At 42.0% G+C, this 25,976-nt stretch overlaps 2 protein-coding genes across 8 annotated transcripts in view; one reads left to right on the forward strand and one right to left on the reverse strand.

Annotated features, from left to right (window-relative positions):
* KLF12 (KLF transcription factor 12) overlaps nt 1-25,976 on the forward strand; it is a 271,938-nt gene that overhangs the window by 180,332 nt on the left and 65,630 nt on the right. For 4 of the 7 annotated variants that reach the window (XM_072354294.1, XM_072354313.1, XM_072354304.1 and 1 more), the window contains exons 5-6: nt 12,554-12,689; nt 24,388-24,447. In XM_072354294.1, coding sequence (XP_072210395.1) covers nt 12,554-12,689; nt 24,388-24,447 — 196 coding nt within the window. The remainder of the gene's footprint in view (nt 1-12,553; nt 12,690-24,387; nt 24,448-25,976) is intronic. The other 3 variants (XM_072354332.1, XM_072354341.1, XM_072354348.1) reach the window with 1 other exon arrangement.
* Nucleotides 4,817-6,692, reverse strand: LOC140261183 (uncharacterized). The gene is made up of 2 exons (XM_072354359.1): nt 6,014-6,692; nt 4,817-4,984 (listed from the first exon to the last, which is right to left on the reverse strand). Exons 1-2 carry the CDS (start codon nt 6,538-6,540, stop codon nt 4,861-4,863), a joined length of 651 nt encoding a protein of 216 aa, XP_072210460.1. The 5' UTR covers nt 6,541-6,692; the 3' UTR covers nt 4,817-4,860.

Here is a 25,976-nt window from a genome sequence, read left to right on the forward strand (position 1 = left end):
AGACTGCCATGACCGACCTTTCAAATATGATGTATAGTGGCTTGCAACGTTATCTGCCAGTTCCCTCAGAACCCATGGATGGATCCCATCAGGTCCCATGGACTTACTCATTTTCAGGTTTATTAGATGGTCTCGTACCTGATTTTCACTTACACATAGATCTTCCTCCTCCAAGTTCTTACCTTTGCTTTCTGCAGCTTGGGTGGTGTGGCTAGAGCCTTTGCCAGCGAAGGCTGAGTCAAAGAAGTCATTGAGCACCTTAGCTTTCTCCATATCCCTTGTGACCTGGTCTCCAGTTCCTTCTGGAGGGGGCACGCCATCTTCCCTGACCTACCTTTTATCACTGATTTGTCTGTACAGTTTGTTCTTATTCCCCTTTAATCCCTGGCTAGGTTTAATACTATCAGAGTTTCAGCTTTCCTAACCTGATCTTACAGCTAGGACGACTTCTTTGTAGTCTTCCCAGGTTTCCTCTTCCTGCTTCCGCTCCCTATGGATGTTCTTTTTGAGCTTAAGTCCAGGAGCTCCTTGTTGATCCTTAGAGGCCTCCCAGTGTTCTTGCCTGCTTTTTTTCTTGGGATGCACTGCTTCAGGGCTTGGAGAAGATGGTCCTTGAATACTGACCAGCATTCCTGGGGCCCTCTTCCCTCCAAGGTTTTCTCCCATGTCACTGTCAGGCAGTTCCTTGAAGAGTTTGAAGTCTCCTCTCCTGAAGTCCAGACTAGCAACTTTACTGTGCACACTCTTTGGCACCCTAAATCTTGGACTCCACCATTTTGTGGTCACTGCAGCCAAGGCTGCCCTTGAACTTCACATTACTCACCCGCCCCTCCTTGTTGGTGAGGACAAGGTCCAGCCTAGCCCCTTTTCTCATGAGTTTCTGTACCATATGGAACAGGGAGTTATCAACACATTCCAGGAACCTCTTCAGTTTCTGATGCCCCGCTGTGTTGTCTCTCCAACAGATATCAGAGTTGTTGAAGTCCCCCATGAGGACCATGTTTTGTGAATGTGAAATTGCTTCTATCTGTTTATAGAGGGCATCATCCACTCTGTCTTCCTAATCAGGCAGCCCGCAGCAGACTCTCACTACGATGTCTATTTCTTCTGCATTCCCTTTAGCCCTAATCCATAAGCTCTCAGTTAACTTTTCATCTATCCACCAGTGGAGCTCCATGGACTCCAGCTGGTCACACTTGTAGAGGGCAACACCCCCTCTCCTCCTTCCCTGCCTGTCTTTTCAATAGCATTTATACCTGTCTATTCCTACATTCTAGTTGTGAATTCCTTCTTACCTCACTCCTTCCCTCTCTGTGCCCATACAGACACACATGTGTCTCAATCATACTTATGAGGTTCTTGTAAATATAAATTTGGGGGCATTCAGTAGTGCATTTTTCATTAGTAATAGAAGTTAGCGCAGAGTGACTGTCACTTAAAACTAGTTATGATCTCTTAGCTACTCTATGCCATCATGCACTGAAAGCAAATGGAGAGGAAAAGTTCCTAATAGAAAACATGACTCTTGCAGACATGTATGAGGTACCTCAGGACTTTTCATTTCTGCACAGTTTAATTTCTGCACGTCTCATGGTGGAATGTCAGGTCATTTAAAAGCCCCATCATGAGCAATCACTTTGATCAGAATGTTGGATACTAGGCGTTTTTAAGAGAAAGCACAGTGGGAAGTTCAATGTGTGAAGCAAAAACAAGCTAGGTCTGAATTTGGAAATCCATTCACTAAGCAGAAACAGATTTTTAATTATTTTAAGAGGGCGGCTAAGCATGATGCAGTTTATGTTTTACTGTAGTGTATCACCAGACCTACATGTACATACGTTTACAAAGCTATTAGCAGAGAAGTTAACTTAATTCAGAAAAGTGAGGTATTAAAATGAGCCAGAGGCTTCAGTGCTTCTGGATGCTGAAATTTTCTCTATTTTCACACCAGCAAGCATCATCTAATAACATGTCATCTTTTAAATCAAAGATGGTGTGTAGATGTGAAATAATCTAGTAGGTCTTAACAAGCCTACTGATGGGTTGAATCATTTCACTTGCAGGAGATTTCATTTGAGGAAGTCAAATTGAGTTGTGGTTGCTGAAATCTGTCAGCAGTTGCAGATGTTTATGTATGTCCTGTTTCACCCCCGAGAGGGGACAGATTCAGAGTGCGTACTACAGGCATCCAGCCCCAGGATTTTTGATGGTGCATTGCCTTCCCAACTGTGTCAGAGCTATTGGGCTGCATGTCTCTAAATTATTTTCTGGGAAGAAGTCAGGTGATGGAGAGGGACATATTAGGGTGGAATAAACCTCTTTATTCTCTCTTGAGGGAGCTCAGCTCTGTTCATTACCCCCAAAAGCTGGGGAAGCTGATGGGAAACAAAACATACCCAAGAGTGGCTGGAGTGATTCAAATGAAAATTTCACAAGAAGCATGTGTATCAATTTGTGATGAGAGCACAAAGTTTTCCTCAGAAGAAACAGGCAGCCTATTAGCCTGAGTATGTTTGCAAGAAGTGGTGTACCGGGTTCGTGTCAGCCCAGAGAGACTGAAATTCAAAGTCTCCTCTCCCCAGGAAGTGCCCCAATGCAAACAGTGTAAGTTTAGAGAGTGGGGAAGGAGAAAAATATGACAATTATGTGTTCCCATGGTTACATTTTTTACCTTGTGAAGGTGAAAGCTGTGTCCTCTGCAGTGGATCCAAGGGATCTGTCCATCTTTGAGGTGGCAGGCTCATTCATTCATAAAGATACCGTGCCAGAAAGCACAAAATACATCAGCACCCATTAAAAACCCATACAAATTTAAGAAGTTTGTGCCAGCATTTTGGGAGAAGTAATTTTGTCCCCAAAGCCAGGATCAAGCATTGAGCATACACCCTCAGTAAGTTTGCAGATGATACCAAGTTGGGATGTGGTATGGATCTGCCTGAGGGTAGGAAGGCCTTACAGAGGGATCTGGATATGCTGGATCACTAGACTGAGGTGAATGGGCTGAGGTTCAGCAAGGCCAAGTGGTGGGTCCTGCACTTTGGCCACAATAATCTCCTGCAGCGCTACAGGCTTGGGGTTGAGTGGCTGGATGAATGTGAAGAGGAAAGGGACCTGGGGATGTTGGTCGATGCTCAGCTGAACATGAGCTGGCAGTGTGCCCAGGTGGCCAAGAGGGCCAGCGACATCCTGGACTGCATCAGAAATAATGTGGCCAACAGGAGCAGTGAGGTAATCGTCCCCCTGTACTCAGCCCTAGTGAGGCTGCACCTCAAGTACTGTGTGCAGTTTCAGGCCCCTTACTACAAGAAAGACATTGAGGCCCTGGAACATGTTCAGAGATGGGCAACAAATCTGTTGAGGGTTCTGGAGCACAAGTCTTATGAGGAGTGGCTGAGGAAACTGCGATTGTTTAGTCTGGAGGAGGCTCAAGGGAGACCTCATTGTACTCTACAGCTTCCTGAAGGGAGGTTGTGATGAGGAGGGGTTTGGTCTCTTCTCCCAGGCAACAAACAGGACCCAAGGAAATGGCTGCAAGTTGTACCCGAAGAGGTTTAGATTAGACATAAGTAGAAACTTTCTCTCAGAGAGTGGTCAGGCACTGGAATGACTGCCCAGGGAGGTGGTGGAGTTGCTATCCCTGGCAGTGCTCAGGAGGTGTCTGTATGAGGAACTATGAAATATGGGTTAGTGGCTTGTGGTAGCAATGGTGATTAGAGGATGGTTGGACGAGATGATCTTATAGGTCCCTTCCAACCTTGCGATTCTATTATTCTATTTTCTGGCCCCAAAAACCAACATAAATTTTACTGCCAGAAACTGTTTAGTTTGACAGAAATAGAAATGAATGAAGTTTTATCTGATCCAGACCAGACTTTCTCCCGCTCGCAGCTGACAAGTCACCAGATACTGTATTAATGATGGTAGACCAAGTCTTGTAGTATTTACAGACTGGCATGCAACTGTTGTCAGATCTGTTTGTACATCCTCCCTTACAAATCTGGGATGAGTTCATTTGTACTTCTTAGAAGCAAACTGTTGTCACAGGTTGCCTAGATTTACCAATGTGCCCGTGTCAGGGGCTGCAGGAGTGGGATTGTGGAACTCAGAGACGACTCAATGTGAGTTAGCAACTGAGTACAACTTCATTATGGCACAAACAACCTTTTATACCCTCCAACAGCAATCATGGCATAATACGACTGGATAACCCCGACATGGCACAACAAATGATAGGCTGCCTTTCATCCCCAACTGAACAGTTTAACAATACCCTGACACAGTGACAGCTCGAGACCCTTGCCGCCTGGTCCCCACCCCTCTGCCTCACAAAGCCTTCTCACAAGGCCGTTATGTCCTTGAAGCCATCATGTCCTCCCTGTTCTCTCAACCAACTCCCAACAGTTCCCTCTTTTTCTTTTTGAGCTATAAACACTGTGGGAATCATGTTATGAAGTATGCATCGAATCATATTGATCACTAGTTTGAATCTGATTACAAGTCCCAAGATGATGAGCAACCATCTAATTCCCCCCAAGACCAATTCTTTTAACCATCCACTTATACCTATTCTGTTAAGAAAATCATCAAAGGGGTTATGATTTTAAGTAATAGCCTGTGTATGATCTCTTAGCTACTGCAATTGTTTGTGCACTGATTGGCTATGATCAGATAAATTGGAACAACACATTCTATCGAAGTCATCACAGCCATGACCCCATGCCAGAAGCAGAAAGTCTATAGCAGCGCGGTCCTGAAGGACTGCATGACAGAGGCTGGACCGGTCCATCAACAACTCCATGAGGGCGGTTGTAGTCACACTGGCTTGTTTTTCAGCCCAACAAGCAAGTCTCTCAATCTGCTTCATGGCATGTCCAGCAGCAAGGCCAGGCCACAGGAGTGATGCAAAGGTCTTAGCAGTGAGAGACCATAGTTCAATCCAGTCATTACAGGCAGAAGGGAGTGACTGTCTCTGTCGGCTTGATGTCTGTGGTGACACAAGACTAGTAACCCACTCAACCATATCTCAATGCTGTGGAGCCAAAAGCATTAATCTTCCCAGATAACATGGCCCACCCTGAGCATCCGCAGGAATACCATTCCACGCACGATCCCCGCAGATCAGGAATATATCTGGGGGCAATGCTTTAGCGCTCTTATTATTCCATAAATACGGGCCACTATGGTTCCCATTTTTTGTAGTCCCATATGGGACAGCACGTTTTGGCTGCTTGTCTCCTGTTGTATCATTACACCAACACCACCAACAGTTCTTAATTGGACTAGAATAATTACCTAATTTTGGGGTGAGGTTGGTGCCACCCGAATTCTTTCTAGCAATTTCTCTCGATAACCAATTGGGTATCTCATTGCCAAAAACCAAACATGCCGATTCATTCATTGGCATTGGTCCCCGATTTTGATTCTAACAAATTCAATTCCTGAGGATCCCATTGAAGAGTGACGTTTAAATTTTTAATTAAGCATGCAGAAAGACTGCTAACAGACAAACTATTATTACATTCAACACTAGGATAACTAATAAACTCATGAAATAATTCTGATCAGTTAAGTATCAGAAGACCTATCAAACACATTTGAAGCGGACTACTAACAGACTGTAGACTAAGACAGAAATCTGACTGGTTAACAGAATTGGCCCATGTTACCCATACATTCGTTCGAGGCTCGATCTTGTGAATGATTGCACCTGTCTGCCTCAGCAACAGGAGGATGGTAAGGGCGAGTCCAGCGAACCGGCGCCCACAGAAAACCTGGCTGCTTCAGACTGTAACCTGTTTTCTGCAACCATGTTTTCTAACTGCTGTAGCAGTTTCCAATCAAAATTAACATATCAGACCACCTAGCCCTCATCTTGTTGATGAACCACAGGGAATGCGTGTGGTATAACTCCCCAATCACACCCCATTCACCTTCTAGCACTGCGTCGAAAAACAGCTAACCACTCCCGCCCCGGGGTACATCGCTGCAGCCGCCCCCTTCCCCCCCAGCTCACCGCGGTGAATACGCGTCCTCGTTGGGGTGAGGAACTTTCGGTCGAAACTCAGGCGGGGGCTCTGGCGACACGGGCAGGGTAGTAGGCGCCGTCGCAGGATCCGGCGTGCCAGACGCCGCGGCAGGATGGCGCGCTGACACCTCAGGGACGGTCGGCGTGGGGCGGGGACCGGCCCCGAACGTCGCAGCCGACGAGCCTGACGCCTTCCCGTCGTCTCTTGCGTTTAGGACCTGCACGGCTTGCTGAGCGGTAGCACGTTGCATACGGTAGCGTTTCAAACAGTTAGGAACCTCCTGCCAGGGAGCCTGCAGTTTCTTAGCATGTTTCTGTTCAACTAAAACTGCGTCCCACAGATCATCCCCGAATGCCCGCCACTCCTTGACTTCAAAAAGGGCGGCATTCAAGTCCTTAAACTGCTCTTTAGCCCGACCTGCCACGACCAGTGCCGACATTGTTTTGGCCCGGAGCTTCACTCCCCGCTTCTCTAAGAGGCTTTGTAATGAAGACAGGGCTACCTCAAGCTCCATGTCGCTCGTCAGTTGAGGCTTCGGTGCACTCCCGGCCGCCGTCCTTTCCCCTGCGGGCACACTTCCCGTTCCTTGGTTGTCCTCAAGCGCGACCGGGTCCCTGTTCGGGCGCCATTTTGTGGGAGCGGGACTGTGGAACTCAGAAACGACTCAACGTGAGTTAGCAACTGAGTACAACTTTATTAAGGCGCGAACAGCCTTTTATACCCTCCAGCAGCAGTTGTGGCATAATACGATTGGATAACCCCGACACAGCACAACAAATGATTGGCTGCCTTTCACCCCCAACTAAACAGTTTAACAATACCCTGACACCGTGACAACTCGAGACCCTCGCCACCTGGTCCCCACCCCTCTGCCTCACAAAGCCTTCTCACAAGGTCGTTATGTCCTTGAAGCCATCATGTCCTCCCTGTTCTCTCAACCAACTCCCAGCAAGGGGCAGCCAACCTGTAGGGCCCCCGGCCCAAAAAGGAAGGGAAAAGGGGAATGGGAAAAGAGAACAGTGGTGGCAATCTAAGGAGGAAAACTTATTTTAATAAATATGATACTGGAATACAAGATAACACAATATAATACAATATGATTGAGGCTAATAAATCGAACAAAACAGAGGGAGAGAGTCCCCGAAAACTGAGAGGCCTACTGTGAACTCTAGGTGACACGGCTGGAACACTTCCCACTCTCCAACAGTCCGAGAGAGAGAAAGCTCCAGCCTGGGAGAGAAATTATATGTGTCCTCCTCCTGTGACTTATCTCTGGCCTCAAAGTCCTCTGGGATACGTAGTTTTCTTCTTAGAGCTGAGTATTTGGGACGTTGTTATTCCACGGAACCGGAGTATGAACTTTTTAATGATCCCTACTGCACATGATGTTATGATGTGGAATATTGACAGCAACATTACAAAACCATGACAACTGTTTTTTTGGTACAGTTTGACAAGGTGAACATCAAGGAGAGGCTGCATGTTTGTTTGTGTCAGAAGCAATTCCCTGTATTATGTTTAGTAGAAAATATCATTGTTTCTTGAGGCTAATGGAGAGAAAGAGATATGGCTGTTTGCAGTCTTCTATGCTTAAAGACATTCTTAAATAACTCTTCTGACTTGGCAGTCTTGCCAGTGTGTAGAGCTAAAATCTTGCTTCTGCAACTCCTGTGCAGTCTTTCAGTGATGCCTTTGTCTCTTGAAACTTATCTCTAACTTGCTTGCTTGCCTCACCTTAGCCTCATTCACACTTCTTAGAATCACTGGATAGCTGGGCAAATCTTGCTTTTCAAGGGGAGTAGTAAGGGCAAGAAAAACAGCTCATTTTCAGAGCCTAGGCTTTATTGATTAAGTATGTCTGTTTGTACTAGGGAAGACTTGATTTAGTGATACAGCCAGATTTCTTTAAGACCTGTGGTACTAAGTTCAAGAAAAATCTTGGTCCTCAGAGAAAGGCAAGGTTAAAATAAGCTGGCATGTCTTGTGAACTCTCTTGCTTACCAATTATTTTCCATTACTCACTTGTCCTCTACTTTTTTCATCGAATTTTGTTAAATTATCTCTTGCCTACATCTCTTCCTTCTTCCCAGTTTGATGTTCACTGGGCCAATAATTGCTCTTAATTCCTCATTTATGAACTGCTGCTGCTATTTATAAACCATGGTACCAGCCATTCAGCAGTTGTTCTTAGATGTCCAAGGGAAAGTGAAAGCTGTTGACAAATGTAGCCATTGTGAACTATGTATGTGTAGAAATCTGTACAGTGGCTTATGCACTGTAGTGAGTAGTGAGGAGAAATCTGTTAGGCTTTTAGAAAGTTGGTTTTTTACATGACTCTTTTGAGGGAGGAAAATAGCTTTAAAGGCTGCTTCTCCTTTCGGGAGCTGCAGCCATGCTGTGGAGAAAACAGGGCAGTTTACCCCTTGTCTGAAGCTAAGCTCAACCTCCTGGATAGTCACCTTGGCTCAGCAGCATCATGGCTCTCCAAATATGAAACAGGAGAAGGAAGGAAGTTGAAACCTATTTTGCTTTTTGTTCCACTGGTCCTCTATGGAGAGTCTTTGGGGCAAGGAGCACCTGTAGGGCTTTTAACACTTGCTCTTCCCTATTGTTATCAAAGTATCTAATCTCCACATCTTTCCTGTGTTGTGGTCCCTGACTTGTCCGCAGTACTCCAGATGGGGCCTCATGAGGGCAGAGTAGAGGGAAGCAAACGCCTCCCTCATCCTTTCTCTGATGGAGATACCATTGGCCTTCCAGGAGATGGAGAGTAAACAGAGGGCTGTGGGGAGACTGAGCAGGAAAACAGGTCACAAATGGAAAGTGGGACAAAAAAAAACGTGTATGTATATGGCAGACATATTAAAAAAAAAAAAAAAAAATAAGAAAGAAAAGAAAAAAGGGGATAATCCCTACATTGTTGTCTAATTTAATGTCCATCTTTAATTAGGTACACTGTGAAAATATAACAAAAACATCCTTGAATTTGCCGAGTGATACATTTCCATTCCTAGCATTTCACTCTCACCACACTGATGTGTGATGTATCACAACTCCACGTGGTGTTCTCAGATATTGGTTGCTGGTAAAAGAAATAGTGTCCATGGGGCTGTATTATCCTTAGCTGCAAAAACACAGTCCCACTGGCAGCTTCATGGGTTCATGAGGAGTATTTGGAGTACTGCGTACCTCACCGAGCACACACAAACAGAAGGTATTAATTTAGTATAATTGAATTTTCACCTTAACACATTCCTCAGGTTATTTAGAAACAACAGCAAATGTTGTAGAAATCTCAATAATTTATTATTAAGAGCTGGCAATCTATAATAATAATGAAACAGTGTGTCTTATAAGGAACAGAAGTGTGTAAGATACTTATTGTATTCAGTTATATCAGCGCAGTAGGTGTAATCATAGTAAGGCGTTCAAAATTGGTGTATAATAACTATACTGTGGACTAAATTGCTAAATAATGTCAGTGATTTTAGGTTAAGCCTTGGTGTAAACATCAAGAAAGTTTCAAAGCTAGCTCCTTAAAGCTTCTTCCATAGTGCAAGTTGGTTTAAGCCACAGTAAATGCAAAGTAACAAACACTTTTTTTTAAACTTTAATTTTATTTCATAAATGCATCACCTATAAAACATTTAGATTCTGGGTTTATGTAAATGTATGACTTCCTGCAATGAGACTCGCTTTAAGGAAAAGCAGAAAAGTAATGGAATAAGTAACAATCATCTTAAAGCTACATTTAACAAGGTAGCCTTGTTACAGAATAAGTAAGCTCAGAAGTAGCGCCTTCTCTCCAAATAGTCTTCTGGGGCCAAATCAGCTAATTAGAGTGTTCTGTCACTCTTAAATCATATACTGAATTATTCTTGATGTTCAGAATCACATTGAATATCATCAAGAATAAGTTGTAATTTTCAGAAGCATGGTGAGAACGGTTATTCTACCCCAAATAATTAAATGTTTGAATAATTTTTAAGGTAGTGTATGCTTTTCTCAGCGCAGGTCATTTTTCAATGTCAGCAGTCTTTGATTTGATAAGCAAAAGGTGCTTTCTTGGGTCTACGTGCAGAAATAACAAGCAAACAGAATGCAGCCAGTAGTACTGAGGCACTTAAACTGTGCTAATAGAAATAATCCTGTGCGTCTGCACAATGGGTTGTGCTTCAGGAGGGGATTGTTACATTGGCTTACTGAACATATTTTAATAACAATTTCTTTGTGAACTTCTCTAACATAAATAAAAATGCAACTGAAGGGTAGTTATAATCAGTCACTGTTCTTTCACTCAGAAGTGGTTCGCCGCCAAGATATAAATTAAAATTTAAGACCAACTTTCCCTAGAGTCATCACTCATTTAGGGAGTGCTTTCTTTTCAAGAGCCTAGCTATCCATCAGTGCTACTTTTATGGCCACACAGCTCTCGGAGTATTATATCCCTCCCATTCTTCAGTTTAATTCAGTCCATTTTCTAGCATTGTGTGAACACAGCAACTGAAGAAATGTGGTGAAATGGGAAATTTAACTGTGATTTTCAAAGATGTTGTGTAGCCACAGACCTACACCTAATGAACTGTTTGTGATCTGTAAAGGAAACCTGCTCTGCAGGGCTCTCCTTAGCTTGAGGGAGAATAATTTCTTGAAACACATGTAAGCAAGACCCAGAAAGCATCCTCTCTTTCACAGTGTGTTACAGGAGAGTACAAGCAAGCAAACTGGAACAGCAAGCTCATTAAATAAATTATCTTGTGTTCTTCTGTTTCGCCTGGCCAAACAAAATTTGTACATTTATAAACAAATCTCTTGCCTGCCCTCCCTTCCTGCTCGTCCTTTGCAATGTCTCTGGTTTTGCTCTCTGCTCCACATGCTTTCAGTATCTCTCAGAGAGTGGTAATTCACAGGTGACAAGGAGTGTTTGTTTACATCACCTCTGAAGTTTATCTCTGCATCTGTCCCAGTTACATCAAGTAAGCAACTCCAGTTTTTCTTGTCAGTATCACTGGTCACACTTGTGCCCCAAATTTCCTCTCACTCCACCTCTTGGTTTCCTCTCTCAGCCTACTGTTGTCTGTGCCTCCCTTTAGGGGGCAGTAGGCTTAGGGAGGATACATATAGCCTGCATTTTTCCTCTACTTTCCTGTCTCTGTTTTCACAAGAGATACCTCTGGAGGGCTGACTCATGACTGTCTGCCAGACTCCATCCAGCCACTCTTCACTGCTTCAACAGAACTTGGAATCATAGAATCTCTTAAGTTGGAAGGGACACTTAGAGGTCATCTAGTCCTCTGCATTGAACAGAGACACTTAGAGCTAGATCAGGTTACTCAGATCCTGGTCCATCCTGACCTTGAAAATGTAATGAGAAAATAGGATGGAAGAGTTCATGGATCAAGATGAAGAAAGGGAGATGATTGCTTACCAATTACTGTCATGAGCAAACCAGGCTTGGGGAAGTCATGTAATTTGTTTTTGATTAAATGGGTGAGCCCTCCCCTGCCCCAGGCTTTTGCTTCACTCCAGCCCCTCCACCTCCTTCCCCACAGCCACACAGGAAAATGGGGAATTAGGCTTATGGTCAGAAAACAGCAATTTGTCTGTGTTCCTCCTTCCTCCTCACACTTTCCTCTGACTCCAGCATGGCTCTTCCTTGGGCTTCAGTCCTTAAGGATGAGCCTGCTTAATGTAGGCTCTCTATGGCTTGTAGATCTTGTCATAAGAGCTTTCTCCAGCATAGGCTCTCCTGGCCTTCCCTGTTCAGGTATTACCATATAGTATGGATGTTGTAAACTGTGGATGGACAAAATAGCCATGCAGTGAGTGTTTGGATGTTCTTAAGACTTGAGAGCACATGACCTTTCTGAAAAGTCTGACTTAAAGGAAGAAGCTCAGTTATCCAGCATCAGCCACCTGAAAGTTAGTCGTCTGTGCAAAGTTATTTGTGGACACTTTGACACATTACATGGAGGGAAGGTACCTTCTGAGGTTGACACTGACATTGAATCGAGTCAGAAATCTGGATGCCTGGCCTATTTTAGTTGCCTAGCTGTGAGCTGACAGGAGTGACACAGATCTCTACCCAGTGTCTCAGAACAGACAGTCAAAACCAAAGAATTACTCTTGAAATTTAGCTGGAAAATTTGCTCTCAGGTGAGATGTACAAAGCACAAAGCAAATGTGCTGCGTTTTCTTCACTTTCTAAAGACAACCAGAAGAACTGAAAAGTGAACTGAGTTTTTGACAAACACTGTATGTATAGTCATCTGTGTTCAGTGGCTCAGCTCCACAGAATGCGTTCCTATAGCTCCTATGTGTTCAAACAGTTGCACGCCATCGGAAACGTTTGTGTTTATCTGTAGTACTGCTGGATTATCTCATAAATTTGTCATCTGATTTGTGAAGCTTCAAGCAAAATGTGCCATGCAGCCTAAGCGGATGGATGTGTTGTACACCCTAATGTTGTTCTGGGACAAGATTAATTTCAGTGTGCTCATATTAATCCATTATATGTCTCTTTTCAGCACAAATGGACCCCCGAGGCCTATCTCCCAGACAAATTAAAAGTGACAGTGATGATGACGACCTGCCAAATGTGACCTTAGATAGCGTTAATGAAACTGGATCCACAGCGCTCTCCATAGCCAGAGCAGTACAAGAGTAAGTATCACCTTCTCAGAGTGAGACAAGTATTGCCAAGGTGTGCCCTGGCTGATGGAGGTACCGGTCATCAGCAGCTCTACAGAGGTGTCCCTCAGCTGTGAGCCAGCCTACTTCCTATCAGCTTTGCTGCTTAGCTTCATTCCCTTGAGGAAGAGATGGCTACCTCAATCTGCTCTCTTTGATTCTCTTTTCATTTCTTTCCTCCCCAATTACTAGGTAAAGTTTCAGCTTAAAATTGTTCTCCATTATTTGCTTGCAAAGCTTGTAGTGTATTTATATTTACTATTTACTCCGAAGTGATAACCAGTTTAGACTTCCTAAAGTACTTTTTTTTACTGATTGAAAGCAGCATCAGGAAGTTTCTTCTAGTTGCTGTCAAATAGAAATTGCCCACGTTTCTCATGAAAAATGGAATAATTGAAAGGAAAATAGTGAGGGGCTTTGAACGTTTTTTCCACTACTGCTATTTTTCTTTGTACTTTTACTTTCTGGATGGACAAAATATATTCTCGATTTAATTTCTTTATTGCTTGTTCAAAAAAAAAGGGAAAGTTTATCACAAGCATTAGTAATTCTGCAGGCGTGTAAGCTTGTTCAGTCACTGTAGCAGCTGGAAGGGAACCAACTGTGAGGTAAATAAGTATTAATATCCCCATTTTATAGGTGAGGAAAATGAGGCTATGTGTAAAGGTCACCCTGTAAGTCTGAAGCAGAGCTGGAAATAGAACTAAAGCCTCCAGGCACTGAAGTCTGTGCTAGCCCTACAAAACATATTACTCCATCCAAGAGGTTCAAACTGTGGGCATTCTGGACATTATGAAATAGGAAGGGATATAATAAAGGCCACGAGGCATTGTTGTTGTTTAATTAATTATAAATGCATTTAAAATGTATTAGTATCTAAAAGTATTTGCATTCTCTTTTGTTCCCTGGTTATCAGTAGACAAAAATGCTTATGTTCCTAAAGCAGTATTCTATATGCAGAGAGAAAACTGTTGTGTTTGAGGGGGAACTGCATTTTTTGCACTGTTTAGGCATTTGAGACATGAATTTTCTTCCTGCGGTGTTCCTCACATCACCTCATTCCCACTGTAACTCACCGTTCCGCTCAAGGGTACAGGAAGGAAGGTGTGTTGCGCAGGGGAAGGCTGGCAATAATGATTCTCCAGTGCAGACTTTGCAGATACGGATGTCCTGTAAGAGCATGCAGCCATGCTGCCTCTCTGAACCAGTCCACTTGTCCCAACTTCGGAGGACTTTGATCAGACACCTGCTAACTCATCTTTGGGTCAAGTGCTGTAATAGAGATCCTCAAGTCTGTATTCCCCCTGAGCAGAGAGGGAGCTATGGCTAAGGCAGTGCGCTGGCTTTCACTGTAATTATCATGTTCCTGTTCTGACAGTGATAGAGGAAGGAAACAGTTCTTCATAAGTGCTGCTGCTGACTGACTGACAGGCCTCACACATATTTCGAATGTGCTGGTTACAACAACCCAACCCTGAAGTGCCAAGTACTTTTTTTTCTTCTCAGTTTATAGCACACATAATAAGCCAGAAAAATAATACAACCCATCATGATTTTGCTTTAAATAGTTTTGCCTAATTAAAGAAAAGAAAAGGAGGCATGGAGAACTACTGAATACTTTTAATATATGAGTGGCGGGAAGGTGCTTGATATGATTTTATGTGCTTGGTATTGCTGGAACATTTAGAGAATCGGTCAAACCATGAAAAGCTTTTTTAGGATAATGCATTCCACAATTTATGAAGGAAAATGTGTTGAATATTACTTGGCTGGCTCTGGAGCTTAAGAATTAAATTAAGAAATTTAATAATATAACATCAACTCATCCTTGTTCCAGGTTTTATTTAAACAGTAATCTGTTAGTTTATTTCAAAAGCCCCATTAGGAAAATTTAATTTGACTGTGATCTGCAATTTGTCTTATTTTTTACTTCATTCTCAGTCGCAGACACTATACATACAGCTGCTGAGCTGTAGGAAAAGATGTTAGCACATTATACTGACTCCATTCAATTCATTTATTCCTTGGTCTATAATATATAGCCTCATGGGCAGTCTCCATTCTATAATTTTGTCATCAAGCATGTACCTTAATTTTAGATGTCTAGCAAAGCAATCCACCGAAATTAAAAGCCTGCATTCTGTGTCCCATTGTTGCAGAGAGGCAAGTGCCTTTAAAACCTTCCAAAGGGAGATCCTCTGTGCTCAATTTAGTATCTAAACTTAGCAGACAGGAATGTCCTCTGAAGACGTGGACAGGCACCTCCCATTCCCTGATTAACCGTTCAGCGTAGGTGCATGCAAAGAACGAGTGTTTCAGGTGGATCTAAGCTCAGTGCTGAGATGAGGTGGGTTGACCTCAGAGACTAGAAGACCCTCCTATAGCAAGTGATCTTTCCTAAGCAGTATATAAGAAGTGCTTTCTTGTGGATAGTTACATGGCTACCAATGACTGGTGAGAGTATTCTCTTCATGGAGGATACTGGCTGGTGAGTGCAATATGGCTGCCTTCAAAGGGATGTCAGTATCTTGTTCTTCAGCATGGGATTGCTGTTGTCCTTGTTTAACAAAATGCCAAGCCTAGTTTGTATGTGCCAGTGGCAGGTGCCAGACAGCGTTTGACCTTTTTCTGATTGGGTTTCATACATTTTTTAAATTATCTTTCATAAGGATTATAAATACACGTCTGTGTAATATATATTTGCCGGTTGGCCCTTATCCTCGAATTGCCTAATTAGACATCTGCAACACAGATATCTGCATCCAGGCTCATTATCTGACCTCCCAGCATATGGAGCAGATAGCAGGAGATGAGCCCAGCTGGTAATTCTTTTGACCAATGCTAGTTGTCTAATTTAGGGAGAAAGAGAACCGTGTAATTTAGGGAGGCTATGCACACAGCTGTCTAGGGTGTGCACATTGGCCTTGCAGGTCTCCAGTACCAGGTGAAGGGAATTCAGCCCATGGCTGGACTTGAGGCAGTGTGGCACCAAGTGGGTGTTGATGCTGCATGTACCAGTGTCTTCCCTTGGGTCTAAACCTGCTAAGTTGGATGAGTTACACCAAGGATTAACCATGAGCTGGAGCAAATTAGTCAATGTCCAAGGGGGAATTGTATTAATATAGCCATTTTTAAGCTTGTTGCCTTGGAAATTTCCCCTTATGTGAGTAGGTCACAGGATAGTCTGGAATGCCTGTATTACAGCTTTGCTTTTCATGTCATGTAAAACTGAAGGCATCCTCCTGTGCTTTTGCTTTGTTTCAGGTCCATTATAATCTTACTAGTAGAAAAATCTCACCAGAAAAATTCTGACAGTTAGATGCTGAGAGCCACATGTTTGGCATTAGTTCTTATTTACTTAAATAGAAATGTAATTTGGTTGCATATTTGTAAAATAACCAAGTATGACTATTTTTTCTCAGGGAAATTGCCTTCTTGCAGTAAGCTTTGTATTGGCAGAGCTTGCAGACTTCTCATTAGTTGGTTTGGAATGACTTTGTAGTCCTACTTCTGCTCAGCAAACCCAATCAATAATGTAAAGTTATAGATAAACAAAGTCATTATTTCAAGCAAAGCACTTGGGTGAAATTTCTTTATGTGAGAGTGCTGCTTTATGGCAGTTCCTGTGCCTTACCATATCTTAGATTAAAAATAATTTATTAATCTCAGATAATTTGCTCTGTCTGGTAATAAATATTGCCTCAATATGTAGATTTCAGTAAGCTTTGCACTGTAAGCAGCATTTCATCCTTTTTCTAGCATGTTTTACAAACTCATTCTGACATGTAGCTCTCTAACAAAGAGCAGATTTGCTTCTATGTGCCTGAGACCACTGTGTGCTTATTACACAGCAAGAGTAGCATCGTATATTCAGGGTCAAATCTCAGAAATCTTTATGAAGGCAAGGAAAGAGAAAGCATTAGTCAAGACCTAGAAGACCAGTAAAATGTTGTAAGGTTGGAGGCTGTTCCTTCAGCCTGGCAGCCCTCCCACCCCTGGGTAGCTGTGGTGCCGTGGGTCTCAGAAGCCACCCCATGGTGCATAGCAGTGGAACCCTTGAACAGGGCTTTCATCTTGTTCTTGTCCTGCATGCTTGCACCACATAACTTAGTGTCTCAAAACATGCAGCTCTCTCCCCCCTAAAAAACACATGCCAAGAAATTTCCCCTATATGCAGGAATGGGAGGGCAGGGGGTGAATTGTAATGTGAACTTATGATAAATGTATTGGTTAAAAAAAAAACAATAATAATCTAGAAATTCCTTTCAGTCTCTATTGACTTTTTTTCCTCACTATGGGATGTAAGTGGATGAAACCTTTTTTTTTCGTCTTTAGATAATGTCAAGGAGAAGATGTACAGTGCATGTAAACTGATGTTGCTTAAAGTAGCTTCTTGTTTCTCTAGAGTGACTGAGAGACAGAAAATTCAGAAAGGAAGTCTTGAATACTGGTAGTTATAGCTGCACTTACTTCATAGAAATGTGATTTGTCATCTAGATCTGACCGCGGTGACCTTTTGTTTGAACTCCTTTTGTGCTGCGCTGGATGCTGCCAAGTGCTTGCTTGAAAATGAGACTGGGGGCTTAGACCTTGCTGCCCCTTCTCTTTGCCTGTGTTATGAGATTGATACGTTAATGCTAATGTGATCATCTTTGTTTTTAAATTCTGTTGGAAGATAGTTTTGGGTACTGCAGTAGTGAAAAGCAAAGTCCCCAGCAGGAAGATAGCACAGCCACGGTACCAGTGTACTCTTCAGATTGTATGTAGTTTTCATGTCTGATTTGTTTCTCTTTATATCTCTTACCTTCACAGTCCTGTGGTTGATTTTTATCTCTCACAAGTTTTATAAATGTTGTTCCCATCAACCATTCATTTTCTACACTGTTAATGTCTGTTTTCCTGCTTTAACTGCAATCATTACTACTGCTGTGCTATTCGTTATGGGGAACTTTCTCCTCAGTTTTTTCCTCTACTTACAAACAAGATGCTTTATCCTGAGTCTCCTAGGAAACCTAAGTAAGGGTGTTCTGGCAGTACATGCGTGAACTTTGCTTCTCTCCCTCTCCTCTGGTACATCCACCCTCTGTGAACAAATGCTCAAATTAAAACTGGCACACAGCTGGGAGGTGATTTTGAACATTGAGAACTGAGTAGTGCTGCTGCTCCACAACTTCTCAATAAATGAGAGAATGCTTGTTTGTCTAAAGTAGAACTGTGGGAATATGTCAGCTTCAGTTTGACTTTTTGCATGAAGGTTTCCCAAGTCTGGGATGCATTTGTCCATTGCAGTAAGTTTTTTCCATCTCAATAAGACCTTAGAGCAGAAGATCACACAGGAGTTCTAGATGCCCCAAACTGAGAAAATAATAGAACTGCCTGTAGATCCCCTGTCTCTTCACAGGTTGTTTTGTCATAGGGCTTCCCCTCAGCCCTCAAGTCACTGTACTGAACTGACTGCACAGATATCAACAAAAGTGAGATGCACTGATGATGTAGAGCCCAATCATCTGCATTATGGTTGATGCTCTCACTTTGTGGTTAGTTCAAGATGCATTTTGCTCTAGTTTTACTTTTTGTCAGCAATCTCACATGTGTATACTGTGGCAGAAAAAAAAGGAATGGTGCTTTGATAAAATGACACTAGGTTGTGCAAGGGCTGGCAGGGGAATGCTGCGTCTCATCATTTATGATCGTCTGCCTTCTGGAGGTGCCTGACTTCGCCAATGGTTATGAGGGACCCTGGGCAAATGGCCTAGGGAGAACAGTTAACCCTAAGACTTCTGCAGTTTTGTGAAGAATCCTGCTCCATGGGACTTTCTCAGGCCATGACAGAGGTCTGTGACTCATGAAGAAACTGAACCAGCACATCTAAGCTTTAGGCCTGTGCCACTATTACAGAATATGATCTCTTCTTACATGCAGTTTGTATGCCTCACTAAAGAAGTGCTGGTTTCTTCTGCACTGTATTTATTCTGCACTTTACAGAGTTGTTTCTAGATCTGTACTAATCTAAAAAGGTTGCTGGGCAATAAAATCAATGGATACCATTCCATGCATGCAGAGAAAAACTGGGATTCTTGGTGTGGAAATCTACTTGTGCATGTCTCAGAGCCTCTTGCCAAGAAAACAGATTTCCCATCAGCCCACGATCATTAGGAACAAGTGCCAGGTGGACAGCGACTGTAAATCAAAAGCAGATTCTACAAAGAAATTACCATAGGTGCCTGCTTTGAAGGGATGGTATTCCTTAAATGACAGTGTATTAGGAGATGGGAATATTGTCAAATTATTTCCTGAAGAAAGCCAGTTTAAAAATGAAAATGCCTTTATCTTGATCTACACAATATTGGTTTCTTCCTGCCCACCCTCTAACAGTGAGTTACAAGTGACTATTGCATAGATGAATCTAGAGCAAGGAAACATTGCCATTAGGAAATCTGTCCTCTCTTTTGTATCACTTTGAAGTGCCTGGCATGGGGCTTCACTAGATATTTTACCATATCATTACTAGGACTAATATTTTCTCTTTAAAAGGAAGATTTAAATTAAGTGCATAATAAGCTGGAAGAACCAAGGAATCCTGGCTCTGTTAAAGCTCAGAGGAGTTTTATCGTTAACTGCATCGCATCTAATGATTAATCTTGAAACCATAACAGAGGTCTGGATTGCTAAAAAGAAAGAAAGTGATGATTAAGGTGTTTGGGGACCAGGCTGGTGCAGCAGAACTCTTACTTATAACATGTGGGTTCCTAGATACCTTTCTGTAAGTCTTTCTCATTCTCATTATTCATTGCAAGCAAATTTTCAAAGATCTTGATTTCTAGCTTTAGTTCAGTATCTATATTTGATTGTTTCATATAATTGCCTTCTAAAAAAATAGATTCTAATTGTTAATTAATTATTTAATTTGTTAATTTGTTGGTCTGTGTGCAGATCTGGGTGGTGACGCACTGGAACAGGTTGCCTAAGGAGGCTGTGGATGCCCCATTCCTGGAGGCATTCAAGGCCAGGCTGGATGTGACTCTGGGCAGCCTGGTCTGGTGGTTGGTGACCCTGCACATAGCAGGGGGGTTGAAATTAGATGGTCTTTGTGGTCCTTTTTAACCCAGGCCATTTTGTGATTCTCTGATGAATTTTTGTTCCAAGAAGTGCCAGTCATTTCAAGGTAGCTTTCAAACTTCTCCATTGTTGATTTTTACATTGCTAAGCATGGTTACACAAGTATGCCTTGTAATAAAATGTCTCAAAACAATATAGTATAATCATAATTCATGCAGTGTTTTTTATCTTTGGAGAGCTTTGCAGACATTAAGTAGTTAAATTGTACGGGTCCCCTGTGTGTTCAGATATTATAATTTATCCTCAGGTTAGTGACTTGCTCAAGGCCACACAGCAAAGCAAAGGGTGAGCTGAGATCAGGAGCATTCTAGTCTAATCATTCTGCCTTCTAGTCTAATGCTGAATCCACTACACTCTATTGCTCCAGAGTGAAGCTCAAGTCATTAGTGCTTAGAGATGTGAAATGTATTGTATTGATAGAGGCAGGCATTGTGTAATTGCTTCAAGAGCATGACACTGAATATGAATTATAAATAACAGTATGTATTACTGCTACGCAGTTAGCAATTTATGCACCTATTTGACAAGAGTTTCCCCAGTGATTCATTATTCAGCTTTTTCTGTATTTTTCTTTCTAAATCAACACTGAAAGTGGAGGCAGAGATGTGCGTGTTAAGAGGTTCAGAGCTGCAGCAAATATTCATCAGTGTTGGTTAGACAGCACAATTCTGCCTGGAAAAGCCTCAATAAAACTATGTCAGTGAACTGCTACCTTGACATACTGATAAGAAGAAGAAAGATCATTGTCCTCTGCTGTCATTTGAGCCAAAATCACTTCTTTTTCATTATCTGGATCAGATAAGTTTTTATCTTTCCTATTCCATGCTCCTGTTCCCGTGATTTTGTGACAGACAAACATGCAGCACAATTAATTTGTAATAGCAGTGCTGATGTATAGAAAAATGTTTCCTGAGTGTGGAGATCAATATATGCAAAAACACGAAAGATGTGTGGATCCCAGATATATGAACTGCTTGCAAAAGAGGGCTCCCTTAAGGAGGGAACACAGTTTAGCCAGGCGTGATTGAGAAAGTGTGTAAGTACAGGAATCTTAAAGAGGAACAATGCATTTTTTTCCTGCTGTTTTACTAGCAGGAACGGGGAGGTAATTGTCCCCCTGTACTCAGCATTGGTGCGGCTGCACCTTGAGTACTGTGTTCAGTTTTGGGCCCCTCACTGCAAGAAAGACATTGAACGTGTTCAGAGGAGGACTACAAAGCTGGTGAGGGGTCTGGAGCACAGGCCTTATGAGGAGAGGCTGAGGAAACTGGGATTGTTCAGCCTGGAGAAGAGGAGGCTCAGGGGAGACCTTATAGCTCTCTATAACTTCCTGAAGGGAGGTTGTAGTGAGCTGGGGGTCGGCCTCTTCTCTCGTGTAATCAGTGATAGAACTAGAGGCAGTGGTTTCAAGCTGTGACAGGGGAGGTTCAGGCTGGACATTAGGAAGTATTAATTCTCGGAAAGGGTAGTCAGGCACTGGATTGCACTGCCCAGGGAGGTGGTGGAGTCACCGACCATGGGAGTGTTCAAGAAACGTTTGGATGTTGCTTTGAGGAATATGGTTTAGCTGGGAAGTATTGGTAATGGTTGGACTAGATGATCTTCTAGGTCTTTTCCAACCTTGATAATTCTGTGATTCTGTGATTCAGCATGGGGAATGGTTGTCCCAGGTTTTTCCCTTTATTAGTTCTGTTTCTGTAAGATTGACTCCACCACCACCTCATTCCTCACAGCAAATTCTTTTTAGGCTTCAGGTGAGGAGGAGTGAAAGGAGATTTCTGGATAATGGATATGGAAGAAAATTTTGTGCTGAGCCCTTGTGCCTAAGAAGTGTCATTCTTCATATGCATGTGGCTGAGGACATGACTATTACTATTTTGGGCACTTCAAGGCGGGGCTAATTGGAGCTTCAGGCCACTAAGCATATGAAGTTGCTGTAGCCAAAATGAAAGGAACTGAAGGATGAAATAAGAGGTGAAGCAAGCCTATGGCTGAGATGACATCTGATCCTGAGGTGTGTCAGAAGTAGCAGTAGTCACAAATGGAAGAGTCGAAGAAGCACCTTCCTTGTTATAACCATGGCAAACAAAAGATGCATTAAGAATGAAGTGGCAAAACCACTCTTGCTTAGTCCATATCTAAACTCAAGCAGAGTGGAGTGGGCTGGCAGGCACCGAGGTCAGAGGCTACCCTGAAAAAGAACTGACCTATTTCTACTTGTTTTAAAACCCGTCCTATTTCTACCAAGAAGGGATCCACTCATTTTAATACTATGGCTGTGGTGGGGAGCCACTCACATCTGGCATACAAACGTAGTGGTTAGCACACTGACTTAGGAAGCCAGATACCTAAGTTTGCCAATTAGAGAATGCAGAGATAGGATATGAGAGAAATTTAGGAGTGGCTTCACAACATCCTTTTCCTCTTATTTTTCCTCCAACACTGGCATTTTGGATTGGAAAGTGACTATTACAAATCCTGTTTTATGCTGATTCCATGTTGTCAAGTCTGTTTTAGTCATTTCCAAAGCAAAGAAAAGCTTCAAGTGCCAGAATGAAGAGTTGGGCACTTCTTCAGGGTCTGAGCAGTGGGAGGTGAGTGCTCCACTGCCCACACAGGATGTTTCCCTGCCCGTCTTTGCCCAGCTCAACTCCTCCTCAACTTTTGGAATGGTATATCAAGTTACATTTTACTCTGAAGAAGTATATTATAATCTCTGTTTGTCCCACTCAGATATTGTTAGAGAGGAGGGTAAACAGCTGGTGCCGGAAACACATTTGCCATCTCAGCCTGGGTTGTGCTCACTTGTGAGCCATAGCCACTTGGTGACTTTTGGGTTGTTGGGAAGATTATTTGTGGCTGTTCTTACCAGAATTTCCCATTGCCAGAAATTCAACATGCAAATACTTCTCATCCTAATTTTGTAATTTTGTCTACCCTGTTGCTTATGTGTTAAAAATGGAGTGTTATGGAAGGAACTGCACAAAATTTAATCATGATTTATAAGTGACATATTGCTGCATGTATTAGCTGTGGGAAAAGTATTTTTCCACTAAGACCTGAAGAGAACTGAAAGATTATTATAAATTGACAGGGGAGAGAACAGTCAATGTCATAGCTTCCAGTTACCATTCCTCCAGTGCATATTCATTTCAGCTGAGGGCTAATGGAGTGGGAGAGATGTTGTTTGGTGAGTTTGATTGTGTACTGGTGCAATTGAAAAGTAAGATCTGTACCTGGTGATTTGATGGGACATGTACCTCAGATACGCTTCTGAAGAATGCAGAAACTCTACATACAGGGTGGAAAAAGAGTGGGGGAAAAGTGTCATGCTGTGATAGAGCTGATTTTGCTATGAAGATTCTTTGCATCATTTTGTCATTTCAGTAGCAGATTTCTGTCATTATCAGAATCACTTAAGAAATGGCAAAACTGAACAGTAAAGCAGACAGATATTTATTGTACGCTTCAAAACATGGAAGCATGAGAGGTTTGAAAGATGCAGTGCAAAATTTGGGGGAAAAATAGATTCTTTTTAAACATTGAGATGGCAAGTTAAGCCACTGCAAAGGGTAGTTGGATAAATCAAGAGAAGTCACTTTGAAAGTTGCCTTTTCACTTGCAACAACTACTGTGCCAACCTGGCCATTTTAAGTGACTGCTGTAAAGGATCCAACATATTTGCAGTACACATGCATTCAACTGCTAGTGTGCTAGAACATTTTTTATAGTTCAGGTTATTATTCTGATATTTTTGCTGGTTTCTTGGGATTGGCCTCATGGTACATTTGAGATCTAAACTACAGAGGGAAGGACTGAAGGGGGTTATTCATGGACTTGGCTTTATGGAGGTCTCTTTTTTTTTTTTTTTCCCTAATATCATGGAACTATTTCAGAAAGCCAGCTGTCTGATGCTTCTTGTTTGAGCACATACAATACATCAGGATTTGTTGGAAGAAAGGACTGCTTGTGTCCAAATCACAGCGTAAGAGCTTATATAGCCATTAGGTAGTATATTTATATTGTTCAGTATTCCAGATAGTATTCTAGCACATTATCCGTTTTCCTTGGAGTCTCAGTTTTAAGTAAAAAGCGTTTATGGCTAGTTCTTTTCTATGATACCTTGGGAATAATGAAGCAGCAGATTTTTGGGAGAGGATGTTTGTTCCAGCCTCTATTCCCTCTTCATACAATATCTGCCTGCTCTAAATTCTCATTAGTGTTTTCTTCTTGGTCACTGATTATTTTTTAATGAGAAAATGTGTTTCATCGTGATCTGGAATGATGACCAAGTGACACCTGGGTCCTTAAGCCTTGACTCTGCTCCCGTGCAAATTAATAGCAGAGCTCTTAATGACTTGCTTAGGTATGAGCTGAGACCCCTACAGAGCAATTTTAGTTTAAGGAGGAGTTTTAAGTGGTAAAATCCCGACTCCCTTCCGTGGTGAGGCTCTTTGCTTACTTTTCAGTAAGTGTTCCCCGAGTTTGTGTAAGTCCCCTACAATTGTTTGGGGTAACTTAAAATTCCTAATTGTCTGTGTTCAATTTCCAGAGAGAGCATGTGGGGCTGTGCCAGGTCAGCTGCTAACCCTTTTCGTTTTTTCAACTCCAGGTATGAAGCATTTTATTGTGTATTATATAATGTTCTGTTTTATTGACAAAAGTCTGGTAGCGGTACTTCTCAGCTTTATTTCCCTCTTTATGTCGTGGCTGGGGAATATGTGGGTCTGGGCAAGGTCCAAAGTTGATCTTTGGTTTTGGTTTTTATTCTTTGGGGCTGGGAGGATGGTGCTGTGCATTGTGGGAAACTACAACTTTTTATTTTTTTTTTCACTAATCCTAGTAAATAAAAAGCAAAAAAAGCAAAAAAAAAAAAAAAAAAAAAAGAATCCTGCCTGAGGTTTGATAATGCAGTTGAAAATGTCCAAAATAGCTTACTGAAAATGAGTAATACCTTGCTTTATAGATGGTCAGTGTGGAGCTAGATAACTTATGTTGTAATGGATCATTGTCAGTTACCATGAAATAGTAGACAAGCAAAGCTGTAAAATGCAGGAGGATGTATTCGCAAAAAAACCCTTATTTCTTGTTGGTTTGAGGTTATTTGGGGTTTTTTTGTTGGTGATTTTTTTTATTATTTTTTTTTTTTTGTTGGTTTGTTTTTTTTGTTTGTTTGTTTGTTTTTTTGAGGATGCCAAAATAGCTTTACTATGCAATATGTCCAGCAGATACCCTGGTGTAGAGTTTACAGCCAAATCTAGTGGGAGGTTCCAGCTAGTCTGTAACACATTCTAACACTACAGGGTGCCTCATGTTCACCTCACCTGCACAAATATGGCATGTATAGCAGAGCAAGGGTACAAATGCTGATGCGGTTACTGTTTTTGTTGGTTTCATTGCTCTAGCATTATTGAGTTTTAAAATGGTGTGCGATGAAATGTCCACTCTTAGTGTGCTTGCTTGTTTGCTTGTCCTCCTCCCTTCCTTTGCTTTATAGGCCTCTGGAAAGATTTCTTTGGAGTTGCATTATGTGACAAGGGTAAACCATCAACATGCTGCTTTATTTACTCTTAATATAAATCCATGGACCATCTATCCATGGACTACCAAAGGAGAAACAACTTCATTCTTTCACTGTAGGCAAATAAGTTGCAGCAGAAAAGTAATTCTTCACATTTACAAGTAGATCTAATCTTCATAAGAAAATTAAGAAGATGGCATGTTTAAGAGCAATTACACTTTCAAATTGCTAATGAGTAGTCAAATACAGAAATCGTTCCTCAAATCTACTCCTATCACCAATTTGCAGTTAATTGCATTACAACTAGTATATTTATATTAAAAAAATTGCAAGGTCTGATTACTCAAACATTTTCAAAGTAGCAGCCGCAACTTCTGTGTTAAGGCCAGAACAGAGTTTTAAGCTTTTCTGTTAGTTTCTATTTTACAGGAAGTCTTACCATTATTATGTTTTTGTCCAGGTCTTTTATGTAGTCAGTAATTTGCTCAAACAGTTGGTTGTGAATTTGCACATACCATAACAGAGAACATGAGATCCCACTTAATAAGATCCCTGAACAACGTGCTTAGTTATAAGTAGATGGAGACAGTGTGAAACAGCTCATATACCATCTCCGCCAC

Source organism: Excalfactoria chinensis, chromosome 1, assembly GCF_039878825.1.
Source record: "Excalfactoria chinensis isolate bCotChi1 chromosome 1, bCotChi1.hap2, whole genome shotgun sequence".
In the NCBI taxonomy this organism is placed as follows: Eukaryota; Metazoa; Chordata; class Aves; order Galliformes; family Phasianidae; genus Excalfactoria; species Excalfactoria chinensis.

Coding starts and splice junctions, on each gene's coding strand:
- LOC140261183 (XM_072354359.1), bottom strand. CDS start 6,540: ATGGAGCTTGAGGTAGCCCTGTCTTCATTACAAAGCCTCTTAGAGAAG. Junction 4,985..6,013: donor GAGGACGCGTATTCACCGCG/GTGAGCTGGGGG, acceptor GTGTCACCACAG/ACATCAAGCCGACAGAGACA.